The sequence below is a fragment of the Caenorhabditis remanei genome, chromosome II (assembly GCF_010183535.1).
Source record: "Caenorhabditis remanei strain PX506 chromosome II, whole genome shotgun sequence".
Lineage (NCBI taxonomy): Eukaryota > Metazoa > Nematoda > Chromadorea > Rhabditida > Rhabditidae > Caenorhabditis > Caenorhabditis remanei.
Window position 1 is genome coordinate 7861270 of NC_071329.1, and position 24634 is coordinate 7885903.

The following is a 24634-nucleotide window of genomic DNA, read 5'->3' on the forward strand; positions in this document are numbered from 1 at the left end:
AAGCAAAAGAAATTAAGGAAGCTTGTCATAAAAGCTGACCATCGGGCGATGGCGCAATGAAAGCGTTGGCATGTAGGCGTCGTAGTGAAGTCTCTGAAAAAGTGGATATGTGATTGAACGAGAAAAAATTGATAGTACCTCGAATGAATCCTTCGTCCTTTCCAAAGAAGCAATCGAGTCGGAATCACCATCACTGGCGAGTTCAACGACATTCTCCAGGTCATTTTCGTTGACGAAAATGTTAAGACGATTCTCCTGAAAACTTTTGAAAATAATTTTCGAACTGGGAATTATTTTATCAATTACCTTATCCCTGACTACATCTTGACTAATTCTTCTTCTTGCAACAACTGGAGTCTCATCGTGAACCTCGACATGAGTGCAGTTCTCCACATTGCATCTTTGAGGTGGCGTCAGAATCTTTGCTACGTCTTCTGAAGATCTTCTCGAACTGTGAGTCTGCTTGCTTTTCGTAGCAAGTGGTACTCTCTCGTAGCAATATTGACTTGGAACAACATAAACTGGATGTCTTCCAACTTCCGGGTGACGATGAAGTGGCTCTTCAGAACCATGAATCGATGACGTGGCAACTGTGACGTAGGTGACATTCTCTGGTTTCTGCATCTCATCGATTCCGACAATCATTCGTTTCTCAGCGTGAATCTCGGAAAGATGTGTTGGAGACTCAGCGATGGGGACACTGTAGATAGAGATTATGGTAGAGGGGCGAGTATAGACAGGTCTGAGACAACAGGGGGCAACTGAAACTTCACTTCCAACTCTAGTATAGCGACGTCTAGATTTAGGAGACATGACGGGCTCATAAGGAAGAGTTTGGGTACCAATAGAAAGGGGAACTTGGTCATAAACTGGGGATCTGTGAGTGGAAATACTTGGTTTTGCAGCCAAAGGAACTCGGGGAACTTCTTCATGACGTTTTGTGAGATGAAGTCTTGCTGGCATCTTGGTAGAAGATTTTGAATTGTAATCCAAAGATCTTCTCGGTTTCTCTACTGGAAGAGAATTTTCAACCGAGATGGGAGTGACTGAACGGGACACGAAACGTTCAAGAGGGTGGGATGAAATATCAGAATCACGACGAGTTAGTGGATGTTTTGAGAGCAAGATAGGACTAGATCTATGACTAGAAACTTGACTATTGGTACGAGAAATCGGGGTCACTGTACGAGAGACTACGAGTGTACTGTTATTTGATTTAGCGTACACTGGACTGGCAGTCTTCCCAATGATTATTGGTTCAGGAGTACTGTAGATTGGTTCTTTTTTCACATAGTGACCTAGTGGAGTTCCGCGAGCTTCCTTCTCAAGAGAAGTAAAATGAAGTTGTCGAGAGCACGAATGGTGTCTGGAGGTTATTGGCGAAACGACATTACGGGTTGGTTCGGGTGTCTTCTGAACTGGATCTCTATTCACATAGTGACCTATTGGAGTCTTCCGAACCTCCTTTTCCAGAGCAGTTCGGTGAATTTTCTGTGGTGGCGGAGGGGTCTGCCTCGAGACAATAGTAACATCCGATGGAGTCGGACTGTAAGACTTAGTACGATTCACATAGTTTTCCAAAGGAGTTTTCCGAAGATCCGACTCATAGCCCATGAGTTCCACGCTTGGTGGTGGTGGAGCAGACTGTTTATCTTTCACAAACTGAGGACCGTAGTACGGCTCGCTTCCCACATAATGACCCAGCGGAGTCTTTCTGATGTCAGAATCACGACGAGTCATATGAATCTTTGGTGGAGTTGGAGGTGGGCTGGGAGTCAAAGTGGTTGGTGCGGCTACAGGAGAAGGAGGATTACTGTAGATATCTCGAATTGGTCTCGCCACATGATCATCTAGTGGACATCTCGGAATTTCTGGATGAAGCTTGGTCAAGTAGATTTTGGGAGGTGTTGGCGATGGACTTGATTGAGGACTCACAACAGTACGACTCACTGGAGATGGAGGGGTACTGTAGATTGGGGTTCTACGAATTGGTCTAGCCACGTGATCGTCTAGAGGAGTCTTCGGAACTTCTGGATGGAGTCTAGTCAAGTAAATCTTTGGTGGAGTTGGAGGAGGTGGTGTTGGAGTGGATTTAGTGACTGGAACGACGATTCTTTCAACTGGAGATGGCGGGACATCGTACGGTGGTCGTCGATTGACATATCTGGACAGCGGAACTTGTGAAACTTCCTTCTCACGAGTAGTCAGATAAAGTTTCGGAGATGGAGTTCGAGGCGGAGAGGGGGAGTGGATGGGGGTGACGGAAACAACCGATGCGTCGTCATCCGAACTACTGCTGTAGATGGGTCGGAAGACATATTGGCTCAATGGAACCCAACGAATGTCCTTCTGCAACTTCGTTACATACATTTTCTCAACTCTTCGAGGTGAAGGTTTCGGATCACTTGGTGGTGAAATATTTTTCTTCACAACAGCCGTACGGTAGACTGAAGTCATAGTGATTTTGTCCATTGGTTGAGATCTATGACGGTCAACAGACTGATTTCGGGAAACTTCTTTCCCTGTTTGAGTAGAATTAATTTTGAATGTTTTTGGAGAAGAAGCTTGCTGCTTGACAACAGTACGGTAGATCGGAGTTTCTTGGGACATTACGGAAGACGGAGGACTTTGAACTTTCTGTTTCGAGGAAGAGAACGAGTAGACAACATTTGCAGGACTTTCAGAACGAGAGGACTCGGATTCAACTCTGACTGGAATCGCATGAGTACGGTAGACAGTTTTATGAACAGACTGATTCAACGGCACCTTGGAAACTTCTGGTTGAAGAGAGGTCAAGTGGATTTTTGGTTTGGGAACTGGAGGGGAAGTTTGGACTGGAACAATACGGACACGGTTAGATGGAGGGACGTAGACGGGGGTTATTGAACGAGGACTTGTCTGGATTGGAACTTCATCATAAGTTCGAATACGAAGACTATGGAGACTAGGACTTCTAGGGGTTTCCTCATATTTTGAAGAACTGGAAGCCCTGGAATACAGGGTGCTTCTAGGCACTTCATCATACTTTGGAAGTTTGGAAGATTGAGAGACAGTATGATATCCACTCGGATTGATGAGAGTCTCTTTGTAGACTTCAGTACTTCTAGAGTATCTCGTCGGGATTTCGTTGTATTTCGGAAGTTTGGAAGCTTTGGAATAAGTAGAAGAGGGTTTAGGACTAATAGGAACATCAGTATACTTGGGAAGAGGGGAAGCGTAAGAATAAGTGGATGCTGGCCTAGGTCTAACAGAGTTTCTTGGACTATCGGGAACCTCATCATACTTTGGAATGTTAGATGTGCTTGAGTAGTAGTATGGTTTTGGTTTGGGGCTAATGGGAACATGTTTTCGTAGAACTACGGGATCTGGAACAGGTACCTCTTCATACTTGGGGATACCTCCACGAGAAATGGTATAGGTGGTTGTTTTGGTAGTTTTAGAATAGTGGGTCCCATTGGGAATTCGATCATACCTCGGGCTCATTGGTGGAATGTAACGTGGCATCGGGTGTGGATCGACTTCCTCTTGACGTGGCAATGGGGAGAGTCTGCCGTTGTAGACAGAAGTGCGATTTGGATAGTCTGGAGTCTCCTGACGAATTGGAATTTCACGATATGGATGATCAGAAGTTGTCACTGGAATCTCATGACGACGTGGCAGTTGTGGGGACGGATCAATTGGAACTTGATCGTAGCGAGTGGTAGCAGTTGGAATAGACACTCGACGTCCCTCGTTGATTTCAGCTCTTCTATTCAGTGTGAGATATGTGTTCGGGTGAGCCGGAGATGGATGTTTCAAAGAATCGTAGTGATTGAATTCGTTGTAGACAGCCTGTTGTGGAGAATGACTGGAACGATAGGCGTCGATGATGGGCTGAAAATGGAAGAATGATTTTATATGAGTGACTGGAATGTGTGTTTAGTGTTCCATCATTGTCTTCTTAACCCCTCCCCCTTGAACCCCTTCTAACCTCTCGAGTCTCATGTTTACTGATTCTCATCGTTCCCAGCTCTTTCTCTCTTTTTTCTAGTTGCTCCTTACGAATCCGTTCACGAAGCTCTTCCTCTCGATAATCATACGGCTCTGCACTCTCTGTCGACTGGAAAAACATAAATTACAGTTATAACATTTTGCTCGTCAGGACTCTTACCAACTGCCCATCAGTCTGGTGTTCACGACTCACTCTTCGTACTCCTCTCACCGGAGTTTTCTCTCCGGTTTCCGGATTCCGAAGATCGTATGATTGACTGTGGCCCATTTGGGATCTGAAAGACGAAGATGAGAGAAGAAATGAGAATAAGAGAAGAGAAATATGGCGTTTCAAAGTTTGCAGATAGAATGAGAGAGTCAGATGACACACTACAAGCAACCTAAAACAAACAGAAACGAAGAAGAATTGAGATGAAAGTTAGAAAAACATTGAAAGTGTTTTAGTTCTTCTATTTTTTTGAGTCACTCTTACCATTTTTATGACAAAATATATAGAGTTTTGTGAGTGAGAAAATCAACACGAGGGGCTATTTGGAAAAAAAGTATGATGGTTTTCATATTTAACAATAGAAAAATGAAACAGGCGGTGTTTTATGAGCTTTTGGAGAGAAGAATAAACGGTTTTCGAATGGAATCGAGGGGGTTGGAGTGATGCGTAATATGGAGAAAAACCTATTTTTATAGAAAGTTAAAGACGTGGATAGAAAAAAAAGCTAGATACATCTGAATGGCATTGTTTAGGTTTCCTGAGAAAATGAGAAGATTTGAAAGTGTGTCCCGGTGTCGCATACTGATGTATGCTTCCAGCTTTTGTAGGATGTTTGGAATGAATCTAGAGCTCAATTTTTGTAGTCTGCAACTTTTTGTACGAGCTCTTTTTAGAGAATTACAGTCTGGCAAGGATGCGTGAGATGGATGTTTGAATGGATACTGAAAAAAGTTGTCAACTACCAAAATGGAGCTCAAGAATAATCCTACAGTTTTTATGATAATCAAGATCATTATAGAGACTGTCACACATTTCTGAAAGTCTAAAAATACTAGGTATTTCCTGAAAACTTGACAAACGGAGATTGAAAATTTGAAGACGAAATCGTCATAAAAGTGACGGGCGGAACGAAAAACGGAATAGGAAAAAGAGTAAATTATCTGATTGACATGTACATTTTCACACAATTCTCTCCCCCCAATCTGCCAGATCCACCGACTTGATTTCGAAAAAAGAAATCCTGAGAAAAGAGTGTGTAGGGATGAGAGACGCAGAGAGATAGTCAAGCGGAAACCATTCAAAAAAAGCGGTATGAAGACGCCGCGCAAGATATATATTTATATGTTGTAGAGGGAATTGAATTGAAAAAAAAGGACGGTGTTCATATGCATGGGTTTCATACATATCCGATTTTTGGGAAAATCTGGAAGACGTGGGAAATCGGATTCGAAAAAAAAATAAATGGAGACCAAAATGTATCACTTGTTGCTCATGAAATGCACATCGAATGAGCTGTTCCCAACAGTTATGAGTCAAAAAGTGAGCATGAGCACACCCGATTCCGTGTGCTGTTTTGTCAACTTTTCGGCTTATTATCTATTAGTCATTTGGCTAGTGTTGAAGTGACCTTTCTCCAGAAAGAGAAACTCTACAGTAGTCCAACTAAAAAGTACCGTAGCATTAGAAAGTAAGTAGTAGATTTGACGTTGGACATCGGAAGAAGAAGAAAGTAAAAGGTGTTCTGAGTCACAGATGGAATAAGAATGAAAAACGGAGGGGGCAACACAGAATCGAATAGAGGGGAGTGGCAGTTTTGTTGACTCAGAAGAGAGTCGAGGCGGTGAAATTGTTGAGTGATGAAAGAGAAACATTTTTGGAGTTATTGGTTCGACGCTGTTCCTTTTTCCTTATCAGGAGATTTTGGACTCTTTGTGGACAAAACATGTTTGGTCATTTGGGTGGAGAAGTTTGGGCTTTTTGATAAGGAAATTGAGTTGATTGAGAGGGGAAGATACTTTTGTTTATTATCATGGAATGTGTTTGATGCTAATTTCAGCTGGCACACGTGATGGTGCTGGAGTATGACTAATGTTTCTAGATGTCACACCTTGATGATTTCCAGATATCTTCAGAACGAAAATCTTAAGTGAGCCGTCTGTAACTTGGCTTACGATTAGACTTGAAAAGGAAAGATCTTGAAGAATTTCTGGCATTTTCAAGAAGTGAGGCGTAAAAAAAGAAGTTTTTACTTGGGGGAAGTGCTCCAGAATCGGTGTCAGCACATCAATGTTTAATTCACTAAATCTGAAACTGGAAATACAACAATATCAACAACACGAACCAACACTGAAACTCTTCCTCCTACTTGTACACAACTGTTATTCGAAAAACGATTTGTGCCCAGAATGTATATTCACGACGATATTGCTTCAAAAACGTCCCCACTCTTCCACAAAAGACGTATGTAAATAGTGAGAAAACGTATTCAAATCGAAAAGTATATTCATATTTATTTGGCAAAAAGAATAAAGAAAAGAGAGAATATTAAACTTTTATGTATTTTTATTCAGGCCGTGTCAGGGATAAGTTAATAGAGGGATGTAGAAGATTGAGAAAAAAAGCCTACAAATGAAAAACTGCAAAAATCCTGAGAGTATACTACTTTTCAAATGATCTTGGACTCTAGATCCTATCGATTCTGTAAACAAAGACGTCGCAAATGTCATGGATGTTCACTGGAGGAATTCCAAAGATACAGTAACCCACATATTTTTTAAATCGATGAAATCAGAAAATTGAAATAGGAATACAGACCAATTGGAAAGTATTTGCTCTGAAAAATTATGATTCATTTGTTTTTCAAGGTTTGGCAGGAAGAAACGAATTATATTAAAACTATTTCAAATGTAACTTCTTTTTCACCCAATCTTGGTACATCGACCAATTAACATTTCCCACTGTCAATTTATGGTCGTAAATCAGTAACTATATGTTCGATCTTTCCAGAAGTCATAAAAACTCAATGAGAAGATGTGAATTGCATACAAGTCATTCTTCCCTTTGAGTTCATTTGACTTAGGTGTGCTCATTTAATTATTGTGTTCTTCTTCTTCTACGTATCGTTCCTTCACTAATATTTTTGCATTCTCCTACATTATCTATTACACATTACCTATTAAAAAAACACAATACCTCTTACTTTTCAAGCCTAGATTCGCATGTCAGGTTCTCATCTCCTACCCGCCATCCTTTGAATATAATTTGTATAAAGCCCAATTGCTCCGACCTCTTCTCCCACACTGTTCCCCTATGGAACGCCATCACCGCCCAGATCTCATATTTTCTTTTCTGTACTCTATTTATGACTAGTTTAGAGCTATCCTTTTATTCTCCAGCCACCCGTCCACATATCATTTTTTTTTTGAAATTTCTTTTGAATTTTGTATGCCCATATTACTCACTCACCCTTTGAATGGGGTCAACTTTTCAGCCAATCTTGGTACACCGACCAATTAACACTTCCTAGAGTCAATTTATGGTCGTAAATCCGTCTTCACATATTTAATCTCCCAAGAAGTCATCATAAAAACGCAATGAGAAGATGTTTCTCGCGTTCTAGTCATTCTTTTAGGTCACTTGACATCGGTATACTCACTCACTTACTTGTTGTACTCCTTCTTTTTCCTTATTTTTATCGATCGTTCGTTCTCTTCTCTAATATTTTTGCATACTCTCAACATTATCAATTTCATTTTTCAGCCTTTCTTCAATATGAACGCCTCAACTATTCCCGCGGAAGCAAATCTAAAGAAATTAGTGTACAACTGCATCCCCAAAGAGGTAATAATAAAAATTTCTTCTGACTAAACCAAATTTTCCAACTATTTCAGCTGATCCCAACAAGTTGGAAATGCCGTGAACGTATCGAGACTCTTTTCGATGAAGTCAATCTTGGAATGTTTGATTCTCCAAGAGCGTTAAGAGAAGTTCTCATGGAGCATCTGAGTTCTCCTAACAGTTCCATTCGTTTGAATTTGAACTCGTTTCACATAATGCACATGTGCCCGCAATTCCACGACAATTTGAAACATACGGCTTACGCTTACAAAAGCGATGTATACCTTGCATTTGATCTTCCTCTTCTGACCCCTTTCAAAGGTTGGGAAGCACAAGTTGTGGAGACAATTCTGAAACATTGTTGGAAGCAACTTGGATCAAGATTCCATCATGAGATGATACAAGTCCCCGACTTTACGAAGATTTATTACTTTTTGAAGAACTATTGCGAACGTTTCATGGACGTTACGGACACTCAACTTCGGAACATTAATCTTTCGACTCTTCGAGAATTTTTCCAGGATTTCTGGGTGGAAGGGCTGGAATTGGATATGAAGGAAACTGGAGATCTTGTATACAACATGTTGATGAAGTTCAAAAGGAAATATCCAGTGAAAAATGATTTGAAATATCATAAAATCATAGTTTGGATCGGAGCTGTTATTAGACATTTCAAGATCTTCATGAAGAAGAATTCTGTTGATTTGGCGCCATTCAATGAAACGACTGAGAAGAAAGCTATTGTTCGAATGTTTACAATTGCAAATAATCACTTTTTGATGGCCCATGAGCTTCTAAAAACTCTCAAAGATCAGAAAATGGATGTATCCGGAATTGAACAAGAAGTGCTTCGAATGCCGGAGCTTTCTACTTTGACTTTCAGAGAAGCTGTTCAGAAGCTCGATAAGGAAATCATGAAGAATATCGAGTTTGTTAGGATGAATAATCCTATTGCGAAGTTTGTTCAAACTCCAATACCAAGTCACAATGGAGGATACTGTGTACTTGCATCAGATGCTCTTCACGAACTTCTCGTCGATATTACCGTTGCGAAGAAAGTGTTTCAAACAATCGGAGAAGATAATTGGACACACATCGAGATGTTCTTCAAGGCGATCGAGAGTCATTTCGATGTAAACAAAGGAATCTATTTTATGAATATAGAAGATTTGAAATCAATGAAGAATCAATGGGAGGAAGTATACAATTCCCATCTAAAACAATTCTCATCAAGTGCCAAAATAATCAGAAAAGTCAAGAAAACTGGATTTTCATCAGAAGATTTGAAGGAAACACTCAAGTTCTTGAGCCTCGATAGATGCTTCCCGGACATTTCGGATTATGCCGATTCGATTCATTCCGAAATTAGTTTGTATAAAACACCTAATGTTCTATCGACTGGTGATATGCATACAGCAGTCACTAGATGTCAATTCAACTGTATTATCAGGAAAATGCCACATTTGCTGGAGTTCATTCATAATCAGATGGCGTGCACTCGATTAGGTATTACCGTTTGCGAATTGTGCAGTGGAAAGCGAATTGCGGATTCAAAAATAACAGAAAAGTCATGTTCAAATAATTCTGATAGCAGAGATTCTGGAATTGAGTCATCAGAAGCAATTGCCTCCAGCGACTCAGGCGAAGAAAACAAGCCATCCATCAACCCATCCGAAGAAAAAGTAACGAAGAAGAAGTCAAAGAAAACGAAAAAGAACCAGAAGACAGCTCCATCCTCACCTGACGAAGCCAAAGAAGAAGTAAAAGAATCGAACTCGTGTTCAAAATGTTTTAATGCAAGTAAATTCACGAGAGAAGCCAACGAAAAACTCAGATTGTGCAAGATTGAAAACAAGCACCTGAAGAAAGATCTCGCAATGGCTCAAGTGGAAATCGAGGAGATAAAAGAAAAGACAAAGGACAAGGATGAGAGAATTCGAATGTTGGAGAGACTCCTGGAAGAGAAACATTGTGAATTAGCACAGAAGGATGAGGTTATAAAGCAATATGCGGCCAGCGAAGAAGCTAAAAATGTCATAATTCGGAGACAAGAATCGAAAATCGAGCAGCTCCAGCAATCTGTTGAGAAACTTCAAGAGGACCAGAGATCATCCCAGACTATTCAAGTCCCAACCAGATCAAGCGAGGATTCCGAGAAGGTTCGAGACGTACTTCGCAAACTGCTGGCAATCAAAGAGACTCTTCAAAAGGAAAACCCAATCTCCAGTTGCTCAAAAGTAGCAGATCGCTTCATCACCAAAACACACAATGCGGAAACCAAACAAAGGATTTCATACGAGATGAGAAAGTTCTGCAAGGATGCTAAAGACTACACGAAAGCCGTGGAAAATCAACTCACCATGATTCGTAAGGACCAACTCATAACTGCTGACCAAATCCCACCTCTTCCTGACTTCCCAGTTTTCTCAGTTGGATTTCGAAAAACTTATAAAGATACAATGAAAACGAAAGCGCCAAAGATTTGTGAATCTCTTCTTACGATTCCAGAAGGAGAGTTGGCGGATGTCGAGTGTCTGATCTGTCTTGATACCATCGATGTGGAAGATGAATCTCAAAAATGTGAATGCTGCAGCAGACGTTATCACAATGATTGTATTCGGAATTGGTTCAAAGTGAAGAGGAATTGTCCGACTTGCAGTTCTGGTCTATTGGACAAAGAAGAGTTCCCATCACTTGGCTGATAATTTTAACGTTTAATAATAATAATAACTGTTTTCATTTTTTGTTGTTGTGTTTTATTTTCAAAAAATAAAGATTGCTTCAAAATTACTCGTAAATATATACACAATTAAACAGGACCCATTTGGAGTTCAGCAGAACGAACAGCAGTCGGTCTGTTACAAATCTCGGAAATCTGGACAGCTATTGGAACCAATAAAAGATCCACTGACACAAATATGGCGGATAGCTGAAAAACGAAACTTCAAAATTTCCCTGCCGATGTTCTAACTTACCACTGAATGATTGATTCCTTTGTATAATAGAAATAGTAGGGTTGGAATCAGAATCTGAAAAATAGAACAGGAAATCTGAAGTACGATTTCTGAAAACCTACCAATTTTGAAAAGGCGATGAGCACAGTTTGAAAATAAATCAGTTTTTCGGGACGGCTGGGTTCTATTTCAGCTTTTGAAGTCGAACATAATATAGGGATCTGAAGAAAAGCCGCTAGGAATAACAGAAGCTGATATGTCAGGTGGATTCCCTGAAAAGCCAATGTATATAATGAAAATTTGGTCTAAAACTAACATAATAATAACCTAGAATTCTTTCCATTTCTTTATATTCCTTAATTTCCAAAACGACAATCAGCCAATTGAACAAAACCAAATCCTTGAAAATCATGAGTCCCGAAATGACTCTAATTCCAGCCTTTACACAGTTTTGTGTCAGTTCTACAGATGGTTTCGCAAGGGAGTAGTACACAAAATATCTTGAAATCGAGAACAATGAAATGACAATGATGTACATTTCAGAGAAAACTTTCACTATATATGCACTGATCCACATCGGATACCAGAGGATTTTGACAAGCCATCCGAGATGGAAGATGTGGGAAAGAGTGTTCATAAGACAGAGGATATGAATCAATGTCATTAATCTACTACTAGTTTCATTAAACCTGGCAGAAAGTGGAGTTAAAGACGTGTTCTGAAAATTGTTTTCTCATTCTTAAAGCCCTTTTCACTTACCGTTTTCTTCGAATCATTGAACATCCAAACATGAGATGCTCTCGAAATAATATAACACAAAACCAGTGGTAGCACAAAATAAGCGAAATACTCCAGGTTTTTAACAGTTCCAAGATAATTATAAAACTCGTCTTTCGAGAATCCATACGGGAAGAAATTCATTGAAGAACTGGACAGAAATGAGAGAGTTTCAGAGTTTATAAACAAGCTGAAACCAGTGATTAAATTTTCGAAAGCGTGTCGCCTAGCAACGAGTGCAGGAAGTGCGAAAAATTGTGTTTCATTCCAAGTTTTGATGTGTGAAAAGGTTGAATGATTTCATTATTTTTTGAAAATAAGTTTGGGTTTTAAACAGATAATTCAAGGTTTTCCAGTGTTGTTTGGTGTTATTTTTCAACTTTTAAAGTTTGAAATCATCTAAAATGAATTGCGGCTTTGGAACTATTTATTCGAGTGGGGGCATGTGAAGACAATCGGTAAAATATAAACGTCGGGGTTTTTTGAAAGGAATGACAATAACTAATGATAATGACACTAGTTTGATATTATACAAAAAATGAATGAATTAGAGATAATTGAGGTTTGGTTCAATGAATATGAGTTAGTTATTTGAGTAGAGTTAGAAATCTTAAATACGAAATAAGAACACACCACATCATTGCTGATTATCGTCATTGAATCCATACGAATTCTTTGATTCTTCAACTTTTTGGGTTTTCCTTTCTTTTCTCCTATCAGCAGCTTTCTGATTGTTAATGTACTGTTTCACCTGGAATTAGTAAGATTATATCTGAAAATCCGTGTGAACAAAAAGTACCTGAAAGGCGGCCAAGCTGATTGGCTGACCCAGTTTGGCATAATCATATTCGACGATTTTGTGTTGTTTGTACATCTCATAGATCTCCTGTAGTCGTTCCTAAAAAAAAGTATTATTAGGTTTTGACTTCATTTATTATAAATTTTTTGTCTTACCAGTTGGATTTTAGTATGCTTTTGTTTGGTCCTTCTAACAGGGTGAATTAGTGGGTACGGATTCTGAAAATGATACAATACTCGAATAATATTTCTTATGTTATACCGTTGGTGTAATCTTCAAGACTCTCGCCCGAGGTGTTTTGGTCACATCGTATTTTTTGTAGTCCGGAGGGAAAAATTGTTTGGGATGATGATGATTGAATGCTTCAGATTGTTCGACGCGCATCTGAAAAGAGTTTTTTGAGAAACTTTCAGTTAACATCGTTTTTCAGAACAACGATCTGATATTCAACAAGTAATCAAATTCCTACGTCGACTATATAAAGTAGTCTACAGTGTCATTAATCTGTGGAATATTCCCTAACTATCGTTTTTCAGATTCTCATTTTTCTGCTTTGCAGCTCTGTTATAAACATTAAGCTTTCAGAAGAAGTACTAAATAATTAATTCTTGCATGACATGTTTTATAGAAATAATGTCTGAAAAATGAATTCGTTTTTAAAAAATAGGCTTAAAATGACTAAAATTAAAAACTCACCGACTTATCTTTCTGCTCACTAACGTTCTGTTGTAACTGTCTCGGCTCTCCTGTCTCCAAATTGACTTTTCCAACAGGGTTCTGGCAATCACTGAAAGTAAAAATTTTTGAAAGGATCAAAATCAGAAATATCTCTGCAAAAAGTTTAATTACAGTTCTCTAGTTCTTAATTTTTACATTGAATCTATTAGTTTTTCACGGATTATTGTTTAAAAAAGTATTTCGCGAATTGAGCTTTCCTGTTTAAAATATTAGTTTTTATCATGTCTGATGCTGGTTACCTACTCGCGAGTCGTGAATTCTCTTACCTCGAAATGGAAATATTTTGAAGCGTGGCGTCAATTCCAACTGTAGTTTCCTCTTCTTCGTCGCCAGTGAGATCGATGAATTCCACCTGCGGATTTCTTCGATCTTGATAATCCGAAATACGAGTGAAAGGCTTCTCCTTTTTCTGAAGCGCAGTCTCATTCGAGGGAACACCAATTACTTGACGACGTTCAGTGATTTGTCCCGGGAATGTGCGAGGAGTATTGAACACAGCCACTCCATTTTCCGTTATTGGCCCCATATTCTGTTTCAGTCGAGCCACTTTCGCTTTATGCTGCTCGTTGTCGTCTTGTTGCACCTTCTGAACACTTTCATTCTGTCTCCGGCGAGGGTGAAGGTTCTGAACACCGTGATGCTGTAGTTTCGGATGCATTGCAGTCACAGGTTGGCGGTTTGGTTGTTTCATCTTCTCTCGAATTGAAGGATGTATCCCTTTTTGACCGAACTTCCAACCAGGTTGATGGCTGAGATTCGGGAGAACTACTCGACCTTCGGTGTAAAGCTGACGGTATTTTCTTTCGTCATCTAGCTGCGTTGGTAACACCAGTTCAACTCCTCTTTCAAAACTGTCTTTTCGATAAAAACGTACCAGACCACTTCTGAATGGTCTCCCGAGTTGATATATCCCCGGCGGACATGGAGGCAGATTATCACGAATCGCTTCATTTTGCCGTCTTTTTAATTCTTCGTCCGATATGTCGGCGCCGAAATTAATCATCCGGCACTGGGCACTGTTGAACACTGGGTGATACTCAATTTCTGGCTGTTTCCTTTTACTTGGTTCCATAGCAGCGTTTCCTATGGGGGACTGAATATCAGTTGGAGTGACCGTAGGAATTGTTCCAGTAGCAGGAGACACATGTGGAGGAGCAGCGGTTGAACTTGTTGGTGGTGTATATCCGGATTCTTTTGAAGGGTCATTGTCCGATGTCTTCAAAACTCGAGCTGGAATTTTTTGATGAACTAGAGACGTATTCGAATTGACTTGCGACCCGAAAGGTTGAGAGGGAAATGTGAGGAGAGGAGAAGGAAGGAGTTGATTTGGGTTCTGTCCTCCTACTCTTTGCGACATCGGAGAACTCAGATATGCATTCATCGATTGTGTTGCTTCAATCATGTTCCAGTTCATCCCATTCGGAGGATGTTGAGCAAACATTGGTTGATGGTGCATCCTCAACTGCGCGTTTATCATATTCTGTTGATGTTGAAGGAACTGGTTTAAAGTCGGTTGGTGAATTAGATTCTGAGGAAATTGAATCGGTCCTTCTTGCCGAAGTATTGGCTGGTTTGGCGGAGCAACTGAGACTGACAGCGGAGAGAAAGTATGAGGCGGTGACGGATTCGGTGCAGATGAAGAGATGACAGGATTGACAGGGCTTGAATCTGTTCTACAGGGCAGGTGAACCGGATAGAGTCCCATCCGAATATTATTTTCATTGATGATAACTTTTCCGTGGGGAGTATCTTTTAAATACAATTTTGATACTGGTAGAGTCGACGTGTTGGGATGATTCAAGAATTCTGGGACATTCGGTTGTGCCACCTGATCTTTCCGTTTCTGCAACAACCGAGAAGCATTCGATTCGGGAAGCCCTGGAGCAGCCTGATTCCATGAAATCAACTGCAGATTGTTTCTCGTCTCGGTATCTTGAGATACAGCTTGACCAATTTGCAGTTGTTGTAGTGCTGGGGTGACGCCTGCAATTGAGACCGTCGGAGTCGGTGGGGTGACTCTGATAGGAACTGTACTTGACTCAGCTCTGGTCTCAGTGGTATCATTGACTTGGGCAATAACTTCGTCGTCCTTTTTGGTAAACTCCGATTGCTGGGGTAGTGAAGCCATTGTTTGGGCGATATTGACATCAACAAACAGCTGAGTTACTTGAGTTGGACAATCTTCAGGCTGTTTTACCTCGGAGTCTTCACGTGAAGAAGGAACGTAATTGACTTCATCCTCATCGATTGCAGATTGTTCTGAAACATTCTCAACAACTGAATTCACAGTAGCTTCGACTGGTTTTTCCACAAAACCATTTTCTGAATTGTTTGTCTCCATTTCCACAAGATTTTGTTCTGTGGAAATTGGTTCAGAAACAACAGCGGGATCTTGACAGTCGTTCAATTCTGAAAAGGAAGACGCAAGTGTTTTGTCATCTGTCTCCATATGAACGGTGGCAGTTTCGTCGACAACTCCCGGTTCAACAGTGTTTTGAGGTTCGGTAACATCCATACATTCCTGGACTTGAGACTCGCTCAGTGCCTGATCGATTGTTTCTGCTCCAAATTCACTCTTTTCCTGATTCGATGTGCCATCAGAATGCTGAGTTTCTGTGTCATTGATTTCTTCCTTCGAATCCGCAGAGCTCTCAACCACAACATGGTGCATCGGTACATCCAATTGGTCCTCTTGTGTGACATTCTGTGTTGTGTTGTCAGTCACCAATTGCTCAAAAAGGACGGTTTGTTCTGAACGATAACAATCTGTACCACTATCCAGTTTCTCGGCACTCAATTCATTTGGAGTCTGAATTTCAATTGGCGGTTTGACTGGACTCTCAACATTCCTATCATCCTGAGTTTGTTGCAACACAATCATTTGCTCAATGTGAGTTTTTAAAGACATCAACAATTCGGATTGATGGACGTTTGGAGATGTGATACCCGATCTTTCATTAGCTTTGAAGAGTTCGTACATCAATGCTTCGAGTACTGCACGATGCGAAGTAGAATCAGGCAAAGGAGTCTGAGGGACAGCGTTGTGTGTTGAAGACGTTTGAGAATCCGTTGAAGAGTCGATTGATGGCGTTTTGTGGACTATATTATGTCTAGATGGATGATAAATATCTTTATCATTTTCATCACTGGAGAAAGATGAGGAACGATGATGAGAACGATTGGACGTTCTGGATCTGGGAGCACGATAACGATCATGTGATCGCTTTCTTGACTTTGTTCTATTCTGTCCCCGTCTTGGCGACTGAACAGTTGGGAGTCTAGGGTCCTTGAAATTGTCGGTGTAATAGAGTGCACAAGCATACTGCTTCTGAAATAGCTCGAATAAAACTGAACGACAAATCTAGGTCTAGAATAGTCTTAAAATGAAATAAAACACATCTAGGTAAAAACTGTTTCACAAAATTTAAGCCAACTAACCGCAAGTTCTGAAGCGGGCCCGCGGATCCCCGTTTGATAAAGATCATCAATTATCAAGAAACGCCCACGCACCATATCTCATCAGTCTGAAAACAAATGAATGCAAAATAAATGTAAAAAACAAAATGGAAAAACAAAAAAAACGGAAGAAGACTTTGACGGAAAAACGCAGATAGTGTACAGTACCGCTCAAAAGTATATTAAGTTTTACCTTTTTCAGTTGAAATTGTCTAACTTTGAGAGTGTGTCATGATTATACTTATTGTCCCATCAAGTAGATTTTTAATGTGTCATACAGATAAAAAATAGAGCTCCATTTTTGTAGTTCGCAACTTTTTTGTACGGGCACTCCCTAGTTAAAGTAATTTCTCCCTGAAATCGACCAATTTCAGTGCAACAAAGTGCGATTTTTGAGCTGTCGTCTTAAAATGACCATAACTCTCTAGGGAGTGTCCGTACAAAAAAGTTGTCAACTACAAAAATGGAGATCTACCTTGGTTCTAATTGATACAATAAAAAGGTATTTTGTGGGACAGTTAGTTTTACCATGATACACTTTCAAATTTGGGCATTTTCCACTGAAAAAAGCAAAACTTAATATACTTTTGACCGGTACTGTATGTTTATTAAAATTAGGATTTGAGATTATCAGATAGTAATGGTTGAGACTATAGGAGTTCGATTCAACCGATAAAGATAAAAAGTAGAGAGGATTTTAAGTATTAATAAAATGAAAAAATAGGGTTGCCCTGAAAAAAGTATCAAATTTAATGGATGAAGAGAGAAAAGACGACATGTAAGAAACAGATGAAGCAAAAAATATATTAATAATAGTTATTCGGCTAACAAGAATCATATTTCTGCGACTCATCTCAATTAGAAAAGAGGTAGCTAATACGGGCGGCATGACGGCTCAACATATGGATATTCACAAAAAGAGAGGTAGCCTAATCGTTTGATGCAGCTCTCAGATAATTCCTTTTTACTGTAGCTTCTGCCGCACCATCTGGATCACCTACTAATTACCGTACTCATCTTCTTTTATGTGTTTGGAATAGAGGTTGAGTAGAATTGAGGGAAATAATGGAATTAATACTTTGGACACGTATGAATTCAAATAGACTACATGGAATGGTCATTCTTGCCAAGGACTAACTTTCCCTAGAGTTGACTAGAATCTTGCTCTAGATTCAAATAAAGAGAAGGTCCAGTGAATTGTTGTCCTGGTTTGTTTGAAAATTAGGCTGAGCCCTATTATAGAAAACCACATCCTACATAATTACATCTGGAATTTCCTCAAATTTGTTGAAAATTTCTTTTTCGAAACTTCGAAGGATTGTTATTTGGATTCTGAGCACTCACTAATGTTGAGATCAAAAAGTGAGACAATTGTCAATCCTAGAAAGGACAACCCAAGATTCTAATCAGACAAGCACGCTTTCGCGCGTAAAAGTATGATGAGATGAGATTATTAATTTCACGTGATCCGAAATTGAGTTAGCAACTCGGTAGTGAATTGGTAGACAGACCACGAATCGATTTGTCTTCAGATCTACCAGATGAGTAAAGCAGATGGATGAGTCGCTTTCCGGAAAAAGAAGAGACGAGGGTATAAGCTAGATCGAGGTAGAGATTAATAATTGAGCGGAACCTTTTTTGGAGGGCTTCATTAGGCGGGGTAAGAGAATAAAAAGCATGGAGGTCTTGCCGCCTATGTGGCAATTAGAAACAAATGAGGTAGAGAAGAGAATAATGGTTCCCACGGTAAGGAGTGAGTACACAATTTTTGGTTATTGTGAGAAAAAATGTATGATGCCAACATTCTGGAAACATCATAGTTTAATGGAACTCATGTTTATACGGTCAGGTAAGGTTGCGAATGTGGTCAGATAGGAACACTCTCAAAGCGAGCAGGGCAGGTGGACAGAAAATGAGATTGTATCTAAATTATACGCCATCTATAAGCCGTTCCCCTGTGTAGTCACAGTCTGGCTCTTATATAATACACCTATATCCAAAAGACGTGGGCTTGCAATTAGACTCATGTACAAGATGTTATTGGATCTTAACATGTTCCTACTTAGCAATAATGTATTCAGATATGGTTAACTATTTTTGACATCAGACTTCAATTAAACTAGATAGAAATTTCACTTTTGACTATGGATCCTCTCAAATATTTTGACGCCAGAAATTCTGATCTACAAAGACGTCATTCATTGATAATGATATCACTTTATCCACTCGCTTTACTCTAAAAGTGTCACACCAGTTGATCTCTCTTAACCCATCAACCTCTTCTACCGAGATCACGAGAGAGAAAAGTTTAGGTCAGTGAAGTGAAGCGAGTAGCAAACTCAATAACAAGAGTGATCCAGAAGTTTCCCAGTCGCGTAGCAACGAATCATCACGCCTCACAAGATCTTCGCGATGTCTCCTAATCATAGTGTACATGAAATTTTGAGGTTGGCATTTGGTAAACAACGCGGAGAGCTTTCGAGGTGCATGAGTAGGCAAGAAGGTGGACATGTGAGGGATGTAGAAGGAGGTAGTGGGGGAGATGGAGGGATATCCGGTAGGGAAAGGAGTAGAAAAAGGAGTTGATAGTATTTTAGATTGCACAATGACACTCCAGTTATCAGATAAACTTTCTATGAATAAGATGAATAGCTAGATTCAGACTGTATGAGCTGAACTCCCAACATAGGTATATTGAGAATTGTTCAAAAGCCATTGGTCACATTAGTGAAGTTTAACTTTTATGCATGGAAAGAGGTATCTTAGCGGAAAGATGTGAGTCACACATGTGGAGTTGGAATGGGGCTGAAACGACCACCCAGCTCATTAATCCAACGATCGGCTATGGAGCATCTTTCTAATGTCGCAGCCGGGGAGGTACGAAGAAAGTTGGAGAAATACTATGATTTGATCAGAAGAAATCTTAGGAAGAATGGGTTAAGTCAAACCGTGATCACTTTCTTCGATTTCCGATTTTTCGACTCAACCTGTCATGTCTTCTCACCGGCCGACGTCTCCTTACTTGTGGAAACCACACAGTGAATGCCAATTGGAAGAAGTATAGAGGTCCCGTAATAATCCATAATATAACAACTGGGTATTTGATTGACGAGATTCGTTTTTTTCGAAAACTAAAATAATTGTTTGGCTTGGTTTGGCTTGACATCGGTGCCACCTGCCTCCGTGCGAATAGATAATCCCTGAGGTGAAGGCTCATGATGGCTAAAAGTGTCCATAGAAACAGAGTAAATGGCAAAATCTCATATTTCTCAAATCCGGATAGCGGGAGAGTATTTGTAGTTCTCACGGGATAATGTGAGCTCAGTTTCAAAAAATGCAACGAGGATTATACTTGTAATCTTCTCAGGGCTTTGCTCGTTTTCTTGTCAATCCTCAGGATTTCGAATACCTGAAGTAACGTTTTGATGGCTGAACATATAAAGGTCTAGATAAATACATTTATTAAACAAAAGAAAATCAAATATTCAAATATAGTACTTTACTCGAGAAAAGGTTATTTGGAAAGAATTTGGAGAGAAGCTGCAGGAGTTAGTAACAGATCCTGTTTTTTATGCTCCGGTTCCTGGGCGAGCGACAACTCTAAAAGTAGCAGGATTTGGTTCTGGACGTTGTTCCGCTGGTTGATGGTTGCCACGTGGTTCTTGGAGGACATTACTGATATAGATTGGAGCTCCAAGGTGTTCCTGGAAGAACTCATATTGAAATAGAAGTCGAATAAAGATCTAGAACAGTTTTGAATGAAAATGAAATCATTCAAAAACGAATTTCTCTTTGTTAGACTAACTAACCGCAAGTTGATGAATCACTCTCTTCAAACCGTTCGTATCATCCATCACAATGAAACTTTGAGACATCGCGTCTGAACAGTTGCCTGAAAACAAAATAATTTTAAAACTAAATGATGTTAGGTTATGTGAAATCAGTAAACGAAATAGATCTTGGAATGAAAATCGCATAGAACATGCGTGCGTTTTAAATCTCACAAGAAAAGGTAATTGTATACAGAGGCAACGAAGTAGGAAAAAGGGAATGAAAATGAAAAAGTGGGCGTGAGCAAGCAGAAAAGGAAACAAGAGAAGAATCAGATGTAATGGGTGGAGCGAATGAGAGAAGAAGGCACACTAGAAACAGATGAAAAGATATTATGGGTATCCAGTTAGCAAGAATCAAGTTTCTTCGACTCATCTCGATTAGAAAAGAGGCAGCTACTACGGGCGGCATGATGGCTCAACATAGAGAATATGGATATAGGAAATAATGGAGAATGCCTAATTGGTTGATGCAGTTCTCAGATAATCCCTTTCCACTGTTCTGTGCAATCGTCTACTGACTATGCTGTCAACTTTCAGATACCGCATCATGTGGAATTGAAAATAGGGTAAAGATTTCAGAAAAAGAAATCAGAAAAAGAGCTTACGGTGAACGCTCATTCTTTTAGTTTCTAGAAGTGTCGCATCCCATCACATCACCGGCAGACGTCGTCTTATTGGTACGAATACTGTAGCAAAATTCCAAAAAAACCTTCTACCTTTCATATATAACAATTACTGTTTGGAGCATTAACGATATTCGTTTTTTCAAAAACTAGAATAATTGTTTGACATCGCTGACATCTGCCTCCGCCCGAATAGATAATCCCTGAGATGATGACTAAAAGTGTCCATAGAAACAGAGTGAATGGCTAAATCTTCAATTTCTCAAATCCGGTCGTCGTGAGAGAATTCGTAGTTCTCACGTGAACTCAGTTTCAAAAAAATTCAGCTGAGGATTATCAACAAGAGCTCTTGGAAGAATTGATAAAACTACGTAATCATATTTGGGGTTTGCACGTTTTTCTGGCAATGCTCTTTAATTCGAACACCTGAAATACACATATCAGGTGCAAAACATTTATTAAATGAAAAAAAAACAAAATCAAGTTATGAAAGTGAGCAAGAGAACATTCAAGACGAGAGAGAGAGATGAGAGAAATCGGTATTGAGAATCATAGATTGAGTAATTTTTATCACAATTATTATGGAGAATAGCCATTGAAGCTGATTGTTACATCTTCTTGAGACTTGACTTTATCCTTCCGCCGTCGGTTTTGGAACCATACTTTTAGCTGAAAAATAAGAAAATACACTACACTGGGACATGAAATTTTGAAAACTTACTCTGTGATAATCAATTGATAGCATTTTGCACATTGTTTCCCTTTTCTTCGGATCAGCACAAGCATTCGGATCTTCTTCATAATACTTCTCAAGTATATTCAGCTCATGCGTAGTGTAAACAATTCTTCCTCGCCTCGTTTTTCCATTCACCGTCACTGAAATCACAAAAGTTTATTGATTTTCAGCGCTTTTTTCTGATAACTTACGCATTGGAGGAACTTGTCGCTTTCCCGTTGTGCCACTACTCGAACCAGATGATGGAGATCGGTTCTGTAAAGGTATTTGTTAACCATGCAATCCCAAACAAAACTACTTACAGATTCTTGAGCAGTCGCACTGAAAATAGCTGGCTGTGAGGTTATGAAACTGGTGAGCAAGTCGGGATTCCAGGCGCCGGCTTTCTGAAAAAATATAATTGTTTTTGTTTTAAACTTCAGAAAACTTACAAAATCATCGTCATCCGCATCATAAAGATTACTGGAGTTCGATGCTCCTTCATCACTGCTGTCCCTTCTGTAGTCGTCATTTTGTCTGAAAACCGAAATTAGCAATTAGGACTAAATTAATGAAGAAACTCACTGTGATTGGAGTGCTTTCATCAGCATTTGTTTCATAAACTCCGCCTCCTCTTCAGTATCAACAACATCTTGATCTTCGTCATCATCATCAAATGCAATCTCTTCTGATTTAATTTTCGGAGTTTCCTCGATGCGAATTTTCTTTTCAGGAATAACTTCCGGCAGACTTCGAACTGGAGACTCCTTCCGTTTCACAACGCCATTCTGTGCAACTGTAGCCTGATATCCATTTGCCGGTTTTATCAGAACTGGAGGATTTAATACAGGTTTCGGTGGTACTGGGTTAAGCTTCGGTGCAATTTGTGTCACTTTGGGTACAGGAGGGGCTATCACAACTTTTTGTACAATGGGTGCCATTCTTTGTTGTTGAGGAGGTCCCTTTGAAGGCGGGAGTAGAAGAAGAGGAGCAACTCGAGGAGCAATTGGAACCGTTTTTTGCTGGACTGGAGGAGCTGGTGGATTCTTTTGTGGAACAGTTTGCGGAAAGACTTTTGGAGAAACTATTATTTCATCATGGTGTTCATCAGAACTTTGGCTCGCTGATTTTGTTGTTGTCGAGACTGTGACTATTTCAGATTTCAACGATTCCGTGGTCGATAAACACTTTGGACACACTTTCTGGATATCATCACAAATCGAAACCGGCACTCCATAGTCAGTAACCTGAAAAACGAATGATATTGTTGCTTTCATACAAAGTTTTTGATTAAGAAGTAACAAGAAAATGTTCAAAAGTATTTAACGGAAATCCCGAAACTAATGAGCTGCGCACAACGTTTGCAGATAACTTACCAATTTCGAGCATATCTCTCCCATCACATCTCGATGCTTGTCCACGTGTACCAATATGAACAGTTTTCCTTGAACAACTGCCATTCTGAATGAGAATGACCTGAAATCAGATGAAGTTACAAAAAAGTAAAAGTTACTTCGAAAAAAGGAAGATAAATATAAAATGTTTGAGATGGAGCACAGAGTGAGAAGAATTATTAATCAAAAATAATGAAAGTATTTGATTTGAATAGAGGAAAAATATGCACGAATGTATTCCGAGTTTTAAGCTTTCAATTACTGTAACTGTGAAGAAAAGTGTTTCTCTAATGAGAATGTTGATATAAAATTAACAAAGAAAATAAAAATGTTATTTTTAGATTCCTTTTTTAAAATTCAGCAAATTTTCGAAACTGTCTGGAATTTTTTATTAACTCTATAAGTAGTACGGTATGCGAATGTTTGGTGTGCAATCACCATCACGTCTATATGCAGACACTTGTTCAAAAACTTTTGCTTAGGTCAGGAATTATCCATGTTTTTCAAAAGAAAAACCATGAGTTTAGAAAAGTTTCAATTATTTTGTGTTATCATGAACAAATTCAGCGAATAGGTTCTCAAAATATAACTATTTCTTACTATAAAAAATTGCAACTACTTATCAATTGCAGGTACCGTACCCGTTAATTACGATAAGTATTTCTCATGAACTAGTCAGAAAGGAGTTAGAGAAATGGACGGGAAACACATTATTATCTAGCAATATAAAGTCAACATTTAATTATTCCTATAATTGGTCAATTAACTTTTTGCAGGAACCTCGTAAAATTAGGTTTGTGTTCCATATTTCAGAAATTTAGGATTCTGAAGTTGAACGTTAGACAGTGGAAATCAGATATTTAGTTCCCATCCTCTCCCTCAATGAGTAATATAAGGACAGTAAGTAACATGAAAGTCGATAATTTCTGAGCGGTCCAATACTTAATTAGGGGATAATTAACTTAATTATCTCGTCTAGAGATCTTGCAAAAGTCACAGCAACTGGATTGAGAGGAGTAAGTAAAGACCCAACTCTTCCCCCCACTAAAATCACAATACACAAAAAGCTCCCAGACACCAAAGGGTCAATAAAAGCTAAGCACAGCCAGGCGCCCTTCGTCCAATTTGCCGTTTGGTAAACGAGGGAGGTCCTCTCTCTTCAATTCCTCATTTTCTCTCGTTTCTCTCTAGTTAATACACGTATTAAGACCCTCTCTCACACTTTTCACCATCCGATTAGTTAATTGCCACCGTGTGTATATGTAGAGGGATGGAAAGGGATTGGTTAAGTGGTCGAGAGGAGAGAAAACGAGAATCGAGAGAAGACGAGAGGGGTCCTTTATAGAGAAACAGAAAATCGGGACGGATTTGCCACGACGACAACGATGAATTGAATTGAGAATAAGAAGAATGAAAGACATTGCGATGGGAGCGCATAAAGAGCCTCTTTTCGGTGGGAAAATATTTTCAAGAAAAAGAGAAAACGAGGAGGGGAAAAGGATTCTCAATAAATAATAATTTTGGTAGTT

General features: G+C 39.4%; 6 protein-coding genes across 6 annotated transcripts; 1 reads left to right on the forward strand and 5 right to left on the reverse strand.

Moving 5' to 3' along the window:
• Positions 1-12: 12 nt before the first annotated feature.
• On the reverse strand, positions 13-4258 carry GCK72_005205 (uncharacterized protein; the record flags this gene model as incomplete). Its single annotated transcript, XM_003116862.2, has 5 exons — positions 13-93; positions 139-255; positions 307-3873; positions 3971-4099; positions 4151-4258. 5 exons carry the CDS (start codon positions 4256-4258, stop codon positions 13-15), a joined length of 4002 nt encoding a protein of 1333 aa, XP_003116910.2.
• A 3492-nt stretch (positions 4259-7750) lies between these two features.
• GCK72_005206 (uncharacterized protein) lies at positions 7751-10518 on the forward strand (the record flags this gene model as incomplete). The annotated part of the gene is made up of 2 exons (XM_003116751.2): positions 7751-7819; positions 7870-10518. 2 exons carry the CDS (start codon positions 7751-7753, stop codon positions 10516-10518), a joined length of 2718 nt encoding a protein of 905 aa, XP_003116799.2.
• A 107-nt stretch (positions 10519-10625) lies between these two features.
• GCK72_005207 (uncharacterized protein) lies at positions 10626-11407 on the reverse strand (the record flags this gene model as incomplete). Its single annotated transcript, XM_003117057.2, has 4 exons — positions 10626-10745; positions 10792-10845; positions 10893-11042; positions 11087-11407. The coding sequence occupies 4 exons, from the start codon at positions 11405-11407 to the stop codon at positions 10626-10628; spliced, it is 645 nt and encodes a 214-aa protein (XP_003117105.2).
• Positions 11408-12184: 777 nt separating this feature from the next.
• On the reverse strand, positions 12185-16597 carry GCK72_005208 (uncharacterized protein; the record flags this gene model as incomplete). The annotated part of the gene is made up of 7 exons (XM_053725083.1): positions 12185-12298; positions 12347-12445; positions 12502-12564; positions 12608-12730; positions 13043-13133; positions 13351-16412; positions 16523-16597. 7 exons carry the CDS (start codon positions 16595-16597, stop codon positions 12185-12187), a joined length of 3627 nt encoding a protein of 1208 aa, XP_053589277.1.
• A 3512-nt stretch (positions 16598-20109) lies between these two features.
• On the reverse strand, positions 20110-20415 carry GCK72_005209 (uncharacterized protein; the record flags this gene model as incomplete). The annotated part of the gene is made up of 2 exons (XM_003117246.2): positions 20110-20244; positions 20350-20415. 2 exons carry the CDS (start codon positions 20413-20415, stop codon positions 20110-20112), a joined length of 201 nt encoding a protein of 66 aa, XP_003117294.2.
• Positions 20416-21575: 1160 nt separating this feature from the next.
• GCK72_005210 (uncharacterized protein) lies at positions 21576-23171 on the reverse strand (the record flags this gene model as incomplete). The annotated part of the gene is made up of 7 exons (XM_003116915.2): positions 21576-21665; positions 21718-21872; positions 21924-21987; positions 22035-22118; positions 22164-22248; positions 22297-22958; positions 23088-23171. The coding sequence occupies 7 exons, from the start codon at positions 23169-23171 to the stop codon at positions 21576-21578; spliced, it is 1224 nt and encodes a 407-aa protein (XP_003116963.2).
• Between the last annotated feature and the right edge of the window lie 1463 nt (positions 23172-24634).